This window comes from Puntigrus tetrazona, chromosome 17 (genome assembly GCF_018831695.1).
Source record: "Puntigrus tetrazona isolate hp1 chromosome 17, ASM1883169v1, whole genome shotgun sequence".
Taxonomy (NCBI): Eukaryota; Metazoa; Chordata; class Actinopteri; order Cypriniformes; family Cyprinidae; genus Puntigrus; species Puntigrus tetrazona.
In genome coordinates this window covers 2,025,601-2,039,694 of record NC_056715.1, presented here as the reverse complement: position 1 = coordinate 2,039,694, position 14,094 = coordinate 2,025,601, and the positions used below count along the sequence as shown (strand labels likewise).

The window sequence follows — 14,094 nt, the reverse complement described above, 5'->3', positions numbered from 1 at the left end:
ACACAAATTTAATATGTACTAATATAACAAATATTTACGTGTACATAAACACATATATACATAATATATATATAATATATATATACATAAAATATATGTACATGTAGTAACAATGTAAATATAATTTTGTTTTACTGTTGATTCTCAGATTCCATTTTTATTTAGATTTAAAGCAAACTTGTGTCTCATCAAACGTTTGCATTAGTTTATGAAACCACTGGATGGCGACAAAGTTGCGCTTTACTTCTGATGCAACTAAACAGGCTATTTACGGTATTTGTCTGTTCTGCTTAATTGATCAAAACAAGAAAATCAGCTGCCAAAAATTTTTAGTATTAGCAATTATGTATAATCTAAAGTTACTTTTTTATAAAAATAAATAAATAAATAAATAAATAACAAAAATGTATTGAAAAATATTAAAATAATGTAGGAAGAAATTATATATTTTTTTCTAACCAGTGTTGACTTTATAAAACGAATACACTGATAAGCAATAATAATTAAAAAAAAAAAGTCTACTAAATAAATTAGTACATTAAACTAACTGTTCAGCTAAAACCAGCCACTGGGCCTTTCATTTATTGTTTTGACATAAAAGAGCTACACGCAGAACAATCTAACGGCCCTGGAGCTATATTGTCAACTCTTTTATTTTTGTTTTCATTGAAAAACTGCCCTTATGTCACTGCAGATGATGCTGCGGTAGATCTTTCTGAAACGATGACATCATCCCCCTGGCCTTGGCAGTGGAGCCGAACACACGAAACACACTCCATTTTGGCTCAACTCCAGAGCGAAACCTAATATTCCCTCCTTGATACTCTTAGAGCCAACATGGCGACGAAGAGCTCCGGTTTCCTGATTGTTATTGCTTGTGAAGGAAGTATGCCGTGAAGCCCTTTAACGAAAGAAATGCGCCCTCATTGGTTTCCACGGTGTTTACGGAGCGAGAGCCAATCATATGTGCCCGCTGATCCAGGTGATATCCCTCCTACCAGTATCTCCGGAGTAGGTTTATTTTGGTTTACCCCCCGCTCCTGTGCCGCCGCCATTAGAGCCAGTCACATCGGCAACAGAAATGGGAATTCCGGTATTTAAAACCCACTAAAACCCGCTTTGAACCGAAGATCGCGGTGGTGCTTGGGGTTTCAGAGGAAGGGGGAGAAATAACATGGGTGTTCGGCCGCAGGATCGCTCTGCTGTCGCGGTAGATTGTCGGTGCTGAGCTGGATTTGGACCCGATCGGATTGGGTTTCAGTAAGACAGACGCTCGGTTTGCAGAAGGGCGAACTCGGGAACGGTAGTGTTTGCAAACTGAAGCGTGGAGGGCAAAGACAGGTAAGGGCCTCGATATTTCTGTGGGTTAAAAAAAATCACTGTAACAGTATATGCAACAGGGTAAATTAACGCACCTTATTTATTTTTTTTAGTTTCCCAAAATGCACGCGCGTGCTCTTTTGAAATACGCATTCGCGTATTTATTTTGATATTCACTCGCAATTTAAGGAAGTGAAAATGTCAATAGGCAGCGTACCGTCTGCGCCGAAGTAGCTGTTTGTGTTTATTTACAGTGCGGACGCAAACATCTGAGCTCTTTTATGGTGTTGTTGTAGTTCGGGTAAAATCGACACCTTGGTGAGGAATTCCGAAGCGAGCCGAGAGTGTTTACAGTGTATCCGCGCGGAGTTCGTGCTGGATACATTCGAGCTGTATACATTTGAACTTTAAACGCTGCTGCGGCGGAAATGCTTCTCGCATTCCATTTCCAGCGCCCGTTATAGAAAAAAACTCCTCTCACCGTTATAGTCCGGTTTCCAGTCGCGTAAGAAGAGGTATGTCGAAACCTACCGAGATAGCTGAACGGCGTTTTTGCGGTGTCAAGTGCGCGCCGGGCAGCCTGACAGCTCGCCGTCCGAACGGACGGATTATGACCCCTTCGTGAGGCAAAACCTATATTTTAACGTTGTTATGTTTTCGAGATCAAATATGAGGAATTAGAACAATAGTATCAGCGGTCAGTTATCATATATGTGTACCAAAATATAAAAAGCCAAACTACAGTACATGTAATGGTTTGTTTTTGATTATTCATTATTTTGTTATCTGAAACTGGTTTGGTTCTATCTATATCTATATGTGTGTGTGTGTATATATGTATATATATTATGTGTGTGTATATATATATATATATATATATATACACACACACACACACACATATATATATATATATATATATATATATATATATATATATACATTATATATATGTTTATATATGTGTGTGTGTGTATATATATATATATATATGTATATATGCATGCATGTATGTATATGTGTATATATATATATTACACTGTACAGTATATAGTGAAATTATTAACATGAAATGTAAATTCTGTGGTACGTGTATGTGAATCATTCAGTACCACACTATTAACGTCTATATAACATGACTGTACCATGTTACCACCATATTCAGGGAAATCTAGGCCATCGTGAAAAAAATCGTCTCTTTTTTTAAACAAATGTTAATAACCAAAATCTAGTCCAATAACCAAATGAGAGCGTAGGAATGTAGGTCAAAGGATGTGACCGTTTGCCCCAGTGAGCTGGATTCAGCTCTTGTCGTTGCCCACCTGTTTGGACCGTCAGGAATAATCCAGAGTCCTGAACAACTTCTGGCTTAAAAAGCCTTTCAGAATAAATTGTATTGTGCTTCTTTTTTTTTTTTTTTATTGCAGTGGCAAATGGAAAGATTAAGATCATTCACGGAGAGCGCGAAATGTGTTGCTGTGTGAAGAGACACGGAGAAAAGCACAGAATATACATACACTGCCCCTCACGCCATCAGGAAACATTTGATTTGTGCTGATTTCAATGCTTTGTTTATTTCGCCAACCCTTGAAAAAGTGAGCTTTTTTGTCGTCATTAAGTACGGGGGAATTTAAAGATAGTCAAAGCCGGTAAAAAAGTAAACCGCAGTGCATTGATTGGCGTCATTTTTGTGTTTAAGCGAAAAATGATTGCATTAAATTGTAAGAGGATGCATTACAGTGGCATCCAGAAAAATCAGGGTCACACTGAAAATCTGAAATTTAGGATTTTGACAATTAAAGGGAATAGTAAATGTAAAAATAGCCTGCACTATTTCTAGGTCACTAATCAAATGTAAGCAAATTTGTGACATCGACCATGTTAGTCCTTTGTACAAAAGGTTCATTGAAGCACAAGATGCCCTTGGAACATTCTCAAACCTTGCTGCGTTACAGGAAGCATCGGGGTTTTCCTCAACTTGTGGATTAAATCAAATTACAGCGAAAGGGGACAAGCAAAATAGTGTTCTAAAATTCAATCAAAGTTAAGTTAACTTGGGTCGATACAATTAAAGTAAAAAGAGTAGTATTGTAAAATATTATTTCAATTAAACTATTTTCGATTTGAACGCATTTTTTAAAAAAAATGCAATTTATTCCTGTGATGCGAGGCTGAATTTTCAGCGTTATTACATTCGTGATCTTTCAGAAAACATTATAATATGCTGATGTGCTGCTCAAGAAACATTCATCGTTAAACAGTCGTGCTGCTTAATATTTTTGTGGAAACCGTGATGCACTTTTTTTTCAGGACTGATGACTAGAAAGAAAGAAACCAGTTATTTATAAATATGTATTTTTGCAACATTATAAATGTCTTAACTGTCATTTTAGGTGCATTTTAAAAAATATACTTGAGAAAAACTGAATTTTTAACAATGTAAAAGTATTCACTGTCACCTTTGATCAGATTAATGATTGCTAGATAAAAAAAAATGTACTTTTTTTATGCATTACATATTTTAAACACACTAGATTTATATTAATATATGTCTAATGACAAATCGAAATTGTTTAGAGTATTTTTTTTATCTAAAGAGACTTTTGGATCCCACTTTATGTCAACATTCTTTCATATAAATCCTAGCGTAGCTCTTCCCCCAGCAACTAAACTTTGCCTGTGTGTGACCATTGCAGGAGAAGCTGGAGGCGCTGTGAGCGTGAGCGAGTGAAAGCAGGTGAAGAACGGAGGACCGGCGGGCGGGAGGGAGGGGGGGCGATCAGCTGCGGTGACCGGCGCGAGCGAGGATGACAGATTTTGGCTTGAAGTGGAGCTGCGAGTACTGCACCTACGAGAACTGGCCGTCCGCCATCAAATGCACCATGTGTCGGGCCCAAAGGCACAACGCGCCCATCATCACCGAGGAACCCTTCAAGAGCAGCTCCAGCCTCGACCCGCAGCTCTGCAGCACCCAGCTCATCTGCCCCGACTCCAGCGCCCGCCCCCGGGTGCGGATCGCCGACGAGCTGCCCGAGACCAGCAGCAAATGGTCCTGCCACATGTGCACCTATCTGAACTGGCCCCGCGCGATCCGCTGCACGCAGTGCCTCAGTCAGAGGCAGCAGGGCTCCCAACACGCCCCGCTCAGCCCCTCCGAAGCCCCGCAGACCTCGGACTCGGGGCCCAGGACGACCCCCGTCGCGTCGGACCCGTGCGAGGAGTACAACGACCGGAACCGGCTCAACATGCACGCGCAGCGCTGGCCGTGCTCGGCTTGCACCTACGAGAACTGGCCGAAGAGCCTGAGGTGCGTGGTTTGCGACCACCCGAAACCGAGCGGCTCGCCCGAGGCGCCTCAGCAGGATTCGGAGGCGGAGAGCGCCACGTCCCCGTCGATAGTGAACGAGCAGGAGCGGGACAACCTGAGGACAGCGGGGGGAGGGGGGGTGAGCCGGGGCAGGCCGAGGAAGCTCTCTCCGCCTACGTGTAAAGGGCAGGCGGAGGTGAAGATCGAGCTGGCGTCGGGGGCGGTGGGCAGCGATAACGAGCAGGAGGCGGACTTTAAAAAACTCAAACAGATCCGGAACAGGATGCGGAGAAGCGACTGGCTCTTCCTGAACGCCTGCGCCGGTGAGAAACGAACCCCATTAGTGCCAGATACAGTTTCTCCCAAATGTATCTGGACGCTTAAAATGCATTTTGAAAATGCCATTGCATTCGATCGAGTGGCTGTAATATCTGCACTCGGATGCTGCAGGAGCCTTTCTCCTCGCTTACTTCACATCAGTTTTGCTTAACGACTTTTAGTCAGCTGGCGTTTGGCGATTTTTATTTTATTTTTTTTTGTGGATGCATGAAGTCGGAAGCAGAGTGTATTCATCCCATTAACTACGAACGCAATACTTTTAGTTCTTTTTATTTATCGCGTTAAACCTAGCAAACATCTTGTGAAAGGTTTTGCTTCATACGCTGCCGGGGCTGTTTGAGCCGAAAAATAGCAAAAAAGAATAATGTTTTAAGAATTTAATAATACAGTTGTTTTCTATGTAGTGTATTTTGAAATTTTGTGTGACGCAAAGCTGAATCTTTACTTCAGTATCGCATGATGCTTCAGATATCATTCTAATATGCCGATTTGCTGAAGAAGCATTTCTAATTATTTTCAACGTTACAAACAGTCCTGTTGCTTATTATTTTAGTGATATTTTTAGTGATACGCTTTTCAGTTACAGTAGTTTAAAAGAACAGCATTTATCTAAAATCTCTTGTAATGTTATAAATATTTACTGTTACTTTAATCAATTTAATGTGTCCTTGCTGAATAAATTAAAAAGCATTAATTTATAAGTCAAACCCCTAAGCTTTCGAACAGAAGTGCACTTATACCTAATATTTTTTTATAAACTTCAATAAATTAATTGATATTATGGTAACACTTTACAACAAGATCACATTTCTGAACAATAATCCAATTAGAAATGAACGATGAGAAATATATTATATATTATAGAATACAGAATTTAATAGAAAATTGTCATATTAATGCGTTAACTAATGCTGTTAACATAGAACTTAAAAAAATAGCTAAATAATAACTGTGATTATTGAATCATCTTAAGTATTTCCATAACTAATGTAGTTGACCTTTTTGTAAAGTGTTTGTAAATGATCGCCTGTGACTTTTAAGTGTGCACGTCGTTTTTGATACAATATCTTTTCCCTTTGGCTCGCTGTTTGATAGGCATGTTTTACCGCGGCGTGAAAATAAAATATAAAGCCGAATCTTTTGATATTGGCTGCTGTCAAACCTTTATTTTCCATCGCTGAGCCTGTGGGAGACGGTTGGCATGCGCGTGGTTTGATGCAAACTGACAGATTTTGTCCCGTGGGCTTTGCAACTAGGGAACGCTTCGGCTAGCGATCTGCTTTCCTGCGTCGCAGTATGAAATCATTGATCTCTAAAGCACGGGGAAATACCTATAGCTCCGACGGAGATTTGAATCACAAATACATACTGCGACTTCAAAGAGCTGTGGAGAGGAAGTCAGCCCGCTCATGTGTGACGTGTGCCTCATCAGGTGTAGTGGAGGGAGATCTGGCCGCCGTGGAGGCGTACAAGTCGTCCGGCGGAGACATCGCGCGTCAGCTGACCGCAGACGAGGTGCGGATTCTCAACCGCCCGTCCGCGTTCGACGCTGGCTTCACTCTGGTGCATCTGGCCATCCGCTTCCAAAGACAGGACATGCTCGCGGTGCTGCTCACGGAGGTCAGAGCCTTCACACGCGTAAGAAGAGAGAATTCGTCCCGCTGCGTGTTACTGTAAAATTGTGTTCGCCACTGTATTCCAGGTGTCCCAGCAGACGGCGAAGTGCATACCGGCTCTGGTGTGTCCTGAGCTGACGGAACAGATCCGCAGAGAAGTGGCGGCAGCACTTCACAGACGTAAAGGGGAGTTTCCCTGTTACTTCTTCACTGACCTCGTCACCTTCACATTACCAGCAGGTGATCACTTCCCCTCCAGCCACAGGGTCTCACGTATTCAGACCACGGCCTGTTCTGAGTGGACCGATTGTCTGTGGTATTTCAGACAGGGTTATTTAAGTCAGCTCCAACCGAAACCGTAAAACTATTTCTGTTTCTTGAAATGAAATAAACCACAATTAAAAAGAAAATACTGATGGTACTTAAATAAGAACTCTTAAAATACAGTTAAGATGTTAAACAAGGTTTTTTGCTACCAAAAACATTGCAATTTAGTTTCGCATTATAATTAAATATATGATTAAATAAACCACAAAATCTTGGCGTAAAAGTATAATAACTTATAAGTGTAAGCGCATAAATGGCATGTTTTCATGTAAGAATGAAATGTGATTTTCACGTCAAATAAGTCCTATGTAAAACATCATGAAATATGAAAAAAAGTAAAACATCATTAAATATGAATCAAGTACACCTTGACACAAAATGTAACAGACAACATAAAATATCAGAAAATAATTGAATACATCATTATTGGTGCAACCAATAAATAAAAGCATAATAAAAAAGCAAAAAAAGTTTTTATATGATTTTTTTTTTGTTATTATTAATTAGTTTATAATTATATTTTATATTATATGTTTTTATTTTAATTTAGGTTAAAACTGTCACTTTTATATATATTTTTTACATATCTGTATAAATCTTTTTTATTAATCTAATACAGTTTTAGTTGTTTTGGTGTCAAGTTAAACTGAAATTAACCTAAACTAAAAATGAAAAACTAATTATTTGTTTTCTCAAGGTGTTTTTTTTTTTTTTTTTTTTTTTAGGATTATTTTATTTAATTTTATGTAAAGCACTTTAATTACCATTGTGGGTTTTTTTGTATTCATATTATATCAGTTAATGATAAACCCTTTTTTTTTATTATTATTATTATTATTTTAGTTAACTATAACCTTTATGAAAGTGAGTATACATCATGTCCACATCAATCCATAATGTGTACCACGTTTTTGTTCTGTAGATATTGAAGACCTTCCCCCAAATGTTCAAGAAAAGCTGTTCGACGAGGTCCTGGATCGAGATGTACAAAAAGGTAAAGTGACTTTATTATACTTTAAAGCAGAAAATAATGGCCAGCGCATAAAAAAAGTAGTTTTACTTCAGGACAGTGGTTGTTTTGATGGTAAACTGTGGTCGGCACGAGATTGGCCCTGTTTGCAGGTAAACCTGTATTTAATGCATATGGGTTGTAATTTCTTTTACCTTGCGTAATTGTTTTGTTAGTTTTGGAAAATGTCACTCAACCCGTTCACGTTTACATCTAATATAACAACCTTCTACCAAGTTACCGGGTAAAACTGTATCAAGTTTAGGGCCACCGCTTTTGAAATCAGCATCAAAAGACACGGGAGGCATTTTCTCCCACCTTTTAAAAATGAATCAGTTTTTTTTTACCCTAATTATACAGTTAGTTGAATTTTGTTATTTGCATGAACAAATCCGTGGCCTGTTTTTGGGTCGTGACCCACCAGTTGAGAAGAATCTGATCTAGAAAATGCTGGTCTATTTCCGTTGCATCCCTGAAGAGCAGCGTGCAGCTAGCAGTAACAGCATTTTTCACTGGATGTAGATTGAGAAACTGATTTCTTCTGATTTCTCAGAGCTGGAAGAGGAGTCTCCCATCATTAACTGGTCTCTGGAGCTGGGCACGCGTCTGGACAGCCGGCTGTACGCTCTGTGGAACCGGACCGCTGGAGACTGCCTTCTAGATTCAGTGTTACAGGCCACGTGGGGCATTTACGACAAAGACTCTGTCCTCAGAAAAAGTCTCAATGATAGCTTGCACGACTGCTCTCACTGGTAAGACCGGACATTAATGGAATAACACAAGAATTTAAAAAAATATATAAGAGTATTTAGATTCTGGATATTCATGTTCATTCATTCATTTATATATGTTCATATATATATATATATATATATATATATACACACACACACACACACACACACACACACACACACACACACACACACACACACACACACACACACACACACACGATATGCAAATTAAATATAAGATGTCTTGTTATTGAGAAACTGAACAAATCGAAAGGAGTTTTAACGAGTAGCTTTCAGTGCGGTGTGCAAACTTTTTCCCTTTTGAGTTAAGTTAATTTGTCTTAGGCCTTTGGCAGGTATTCTTTTTTTTTTCTTTTTTACATTAAACTTGCTTCGATCAATTTTCACTGAAACTAAAGTAAACCAGTTCTTTTGTTTTTAAGCAGATGCATCATTATTTGAACAATCTTTAGATGTTTGAACTGTAAAAGAAAACACAAATACTGTGGCAGAAGTTTTCAATGCAATTCAGTTCATTTCTTTACATTTTCCTTACTTGGTCTTAAAAAGGTCATAAAAATAACCATTTAAAAAACCTGCAGTTTTAGTTAATTGTAATGAGTCAGGTTAACCACCCAGAACACCCTAGTGTTGTTTAGCGAGGGAGGCACCGTACGTTTTCTTCAGCAGATCACCGTTGTTATCTTTGCTTAATCGCGTCTGGGTTTCCTCGCATCAGTGTAATTGCATCTGTGCTTTCGCATGCGTTTTCCAGGTTCTACACGCGCTGGAAAGAGTGGGAGTCGTGGTATTCCCAGAGCTTTGGTTTGCATTTCTCTCTGCGGGAGGAGCAGTGGCAGGAGGACTGGGCCTTCATCCTGTCATTAGCCAGTCAGGTAAGCAACCAGATGAGAGAACGTTCGCATTTCACCACCTACCCACTGCGGTTGACTCATCCAGAAACACGCACGCAGACGCGCTTCCCACCCGAGAGGATGAGGGCTCAACGGCGGGCACTTTTTACAGCACGGTTTCCATTAGCTGCTTGTTTCCGTACAGACCTATGGACGATTTTGACCGTTTTATGTCAACATGGCATCGAAACTCTACTCTCAGAAGACACGTTTTTCTTATTGCGAATATTTTCTTTGTATGCTTTCATCGAGAAGTAACCATTTACTCCGACTCTAAACAGCCTTTCTTTTTTTGGCTGCATTGAGTGGATCACTGGATGTCAATGTCAAATTTTGAAAGTAAAATGAGTCGCATATGCTGTTTCATGTTGAGTCATTTTTTATAATGAAATGTTGAGATGCGTTTGGGAAACCTAGCGTTGAGGTTTTCCTAGTGAGCTGTTTTAACATGTTACTGTGGCTCTCTCTGTTCTTGTATCGTCTTCCTGCAGCCGGGTGCGAGTTTAGAGCAGACGCACGTCTTTGTCCTGGCGCACATCCTTCGGAGGCCTATCATAGTGTATGGTGTGAAATATTACAAGAGCTTCAGAGGAGAGACGCTGGGATACACGCGCTTTCAGGGTTAGTGGGATATTTATTTATTTTTTGTATAAACATGCGCTATGCTAGTGTATAGCTATTTCCCGTTTTATTTGGTTTGCTCTTTTTGCAATGGCTGTTTCTCTTATCTAGAAGGACAGATTTGACTATGATCACAATCTATAGACAGAATAGATAAAAACAGATATATTACATTACTAGTTAACCCGCTAGGTAAGTTCTATTGTATTTTATTTATATGCTGTCAAACAATCGCGTTAAAAAACATTTTAGTTTGCATTATAGAAGTATGTGTATTATGTATATTTATTATGTGTGTGTATATATATATATATATATATATATATATATATATATATATATATATATATATATATATATATATATAATACAATTCATATATATTTATATTCTATATTTATATTCTAATATTTCATGCACACACACATATATAATAAATAAATGTATATTTACTCATTTTAAATCTAGGTATAACCATGTTGTATTACAAGGTGTCTTTTAGGTCATACAAGATTTACACATGGACTGTAAAACATCATTTTGGACTGTTTTTAATAGACAACCATTTTATTTAGAGGTGTGTCCAACTGATTTATTTAAAAATGAATCACCTGAATGTATTTTTGAATTTTTGTGCATATCTGAAATGAAACGTTTTGTTAATTGTATTCCTTGAATATTATATTCAGATGTCTCCATGAAAATAGCCTTGATGCTGGCATGGCGTTAAACAGAGAATTATTGTAAAGAATTATTTTTTTATTTTTTTAATGCTGCTCTTTTGAACTTTTTAGTCACCCTAATCATTTCCACAATTTTTTTTTTTTGTTTTATGTAATAATACACTATATTTTCGACCACATAATTGCAAAAATAATAAAAAAAAAAATCCTTTTGAGTGGTAGTGTGTAGATATAAATAAAAATGTTATATATAATTTATACATTGACATTTCATACATTTATATGCAAGGAAGGTTTACTTAGAAAAAAAAAAAAACTTAATATGTGTATTATCCATCTGTTTTAGACCGATAGGTGTAAAAATAAATGCAGTTGTCAGCTACAAAAAGTTAAATGGCTCAAATCTTCTCTCAATAATTGACTTGATTTAATTATAAAGAGCTTGTCGCTGCACATATCTGACGATCATATTAATTTTATCAGTATTTACAGCGACGATTAGTGTAAGCACATTAGCATTATTCTCTGAGCTGTTTGGCCACGTTGCCCGAGAAATGTGTGATCTATTATATCTGCCGCTGACAGGCTGTTATTGCCAGCAGAAACAATCCATATATCTCTGTCAACACTCTGCTGACTTCAAACACAGTGTTGGTTTTTAGGGTCAGTCACACAGAGTTTCTGTAATTACTGTTTGCTTTGGCCGTTATCTTGTAGGTGTATACCTGCCTCTGTTATGGGAGCAGAGTTTCTGCTGGAAGAGCCCTATTGCCCTGGGTTATACGCGAGGACACTTTTCCGCCTTGGTCGCCATGGAGAACGATGGCTACGATAATCGAGGCGCGGGCGCCAACTTGAACACGGACGACGATGTCACGGTCACTTTCTTGCCGCTGGTTGACAGCGAACGAAAGCTGTTGCACATTCACTTTCTGTCAGCACAAGAGGTGAGAACAGCTCTGGTGACATCTAATATTTCTGAGGGCCTGTTTACACTACAGCTGAATTTGCATTGTGGAGAAAAAAAATGTAAAAACTTTATTTTGTGTGGAGGCTGGGTCGTTTTGTACCCCTTTTTAGACTTCACCGGTGAATAAGGTAAAATATTTAACTAAAACATATGTATAAAAAATGTTTTGTTACTTTGCATAAATATTTAATGTAATAATTATCATTATTTTATTTTATTTTTATTAATTTAGTTGGCCAATGTTTCTTATTTTAGAGTAACTTCATATACTAAAATGACTAAAACTGAAATAAAAATGTATATAAACTATACAGACACATAAAAAAAAAACGTATTAACTAATTTATAAACTATTATTAACTATATATTAAGTAATCAGTCTTAATCTTTAGTAATTAATCTTACTTAACGTTAGTTATTAAAAATACAACCGTTTTTTGCTGGTGCAACAATATAAACATCAGGTCCAATAAATAAACATGAATAGATACTTCTGATTTTAAATGTTGAAATCGACGTTGATAAGATTAATACATGTTTTGAAATAATTTTGCATTGTTAAATAATGTCAACAAATTGAACCTCATTGTAAAATCCTACCAAAAAAATGAATAAATAAGGAAGCTGTGAAATATAAAAATAAAAATGAAGTTAAATTCAAAATATTAGTATTACCAAAGTAGCATTTAAATCCACATAGGGAAAAAAAAATTATATTTTGGATGTTTTTTTTCCACTAGTCAGAAAGAGCCCAAAATCTTAAAATTGACCAGAACAATGCCTACAATGTCTTGCCTTAACAAATCAATAATCTACTTTCTAGTGCGAAACAATTCATTCTATAATCTGAATATTTCTTTTGAAGTACTACACCAAGAAAGAAAGAAAGTAATAGTAAACTGTTTTGCTTGCTCTGTGCTCGGTGCAAAATGCGCGTTTTTGTAATCCGCTGTGGTTGCTGTACCTTGACGCGTTCTGCGATTGGCCAGATGGGGACGGAGGAGCAGCAGGAGCGGATGCTGCGGCAGTGGATGGACTGCTGCGTCACGGAGGGCGGGGTTCTGGTGGCCATGCAGAAGAGCTCCAGGAGGCGGAACCACCCGCTTGTCACTCAGATGGTGGAGAAGTGGCTGGACGGTTACCGGCAGCTCGCCGCTTGCCCGACTCTCTCCGACGGAGAAGAGGAAGAGGAGGACGAGGACGAGTGAAGAGCGTTACTTGACACTACAACGCGGCCCTTTTGCGTCGTCGTCCCCCCCCCGACACACAAACAAACAAACACGCGCCTCTAGCCCCGACCGAACGACAAACCCGAGCTTTCCTCCTTGGTTTTTCTCCCTAATTAATTTGGGTTTGTTGCGAAATAAAGGAATGCAATCATGATTGTATTGGTCTTTACGGAGTACGTTCTTTGCTTTCGTTTGTGTCGTTTTTAATTTGCTGTTGCGATGCTTGTAGTGATTTTAAGAAGAGGAAGGAATACTAGAGGAAAGTATATTTAAATAGGTGAATTGCAACAATTTAAGCACCCTTTTTAAAACGCCAGGTTGGGTTTGTGAGAGAACCGACGCAGATGTCTATTTCTATTTGTGTAGCGTGACTAGACTGAGATTACTAAAACATAATTCACTACAACGCGTTTGAAAACGAGCATCATCTACGAATCGCACGTATGACTTTCGGCGACTGCTTTTCGAAACGGAGCCGTCGTTCCTCACCCGGTCGTTACGAGGAGAACGCAAGAGGACATTTTAACTCGATTTCTAACAGATTTTCTGTATTTATCTGAATAATAGTTTGTGAGCCATAGAAATGAATGCTTTTCCACTCACGCTGTCGTCTCTTGTCGTCCCATCTTCGAACTGCACTGCAAACGTGAACGCTGCAAAGATGAGAAGCGTTAGATTTCATGCCCTTTTGTGGAAGGGAACATTATTTCAGCTCTTTTTTTTTTTTGTTTTCAACGTGGTCCGTTCACTCTTTCAGTTGTGTATTTGTGTGTGTGTCGTTTGTCTTTCGTAAAATGTCCGCCACAGATGTTTCGGTGCACGTTTTTTTTTTTTCCTCTTCACTCGGTTTCCGAAACTCTCGTCATCACATTCAAAGACTCGATGTAGACCAAAGTGAACTTTACGAGGGATCTGTGGAGTGTTTTTGCAGTGCTAATATAACCGGTTAACTGGCTTTGTTTTCCCCTTTTTCACCTCCTGTATTTGTGTCCGGTCCTTCTCACGTTTCTCATCCACATGTT

At 38.5% G+C, this 14,094-nt stretch overlaps 1 protein-coding gene across 1 annotated transcript; it reads left to right on the top strand.

Moving 5' to 3' along the window:
• Positions 1 to 917: 917 nt before the first annotated feature.
• zranb1b (zinc finger, RAN-binding domain containing 1b) lies at positions 918 to 13,226 on the top strand. Its single transcript, XM_043263774.1, has 10 exons — positions 918 to 1,341; positions 4,017 to 4,950; positions 6,399 to 6,586; positions 6,669 to 6,822; positions 7,832 to 7,903; positions 8,472 to 8,670; positions 9,431 to 9,551; positions 10,061 to 10,190; positions 11,591 to 11,820; positions 12,833 to 13,226. Exons 2-10 carry the CDS (start codon positions 4,128 to 4,130, stop codon positions 13,049 to 13,051), a joined length of 2,136 nt encoding a protein of 711 aa, XP_043119709.1. The 5' UTR covers positions 918 to 1,341; positions 4,017 to 4,127; the 3' UTR covers positions 13,052 to 13,226.
• Positions 13,227 to 14,094: the final 868 nt, after the last annotated feature.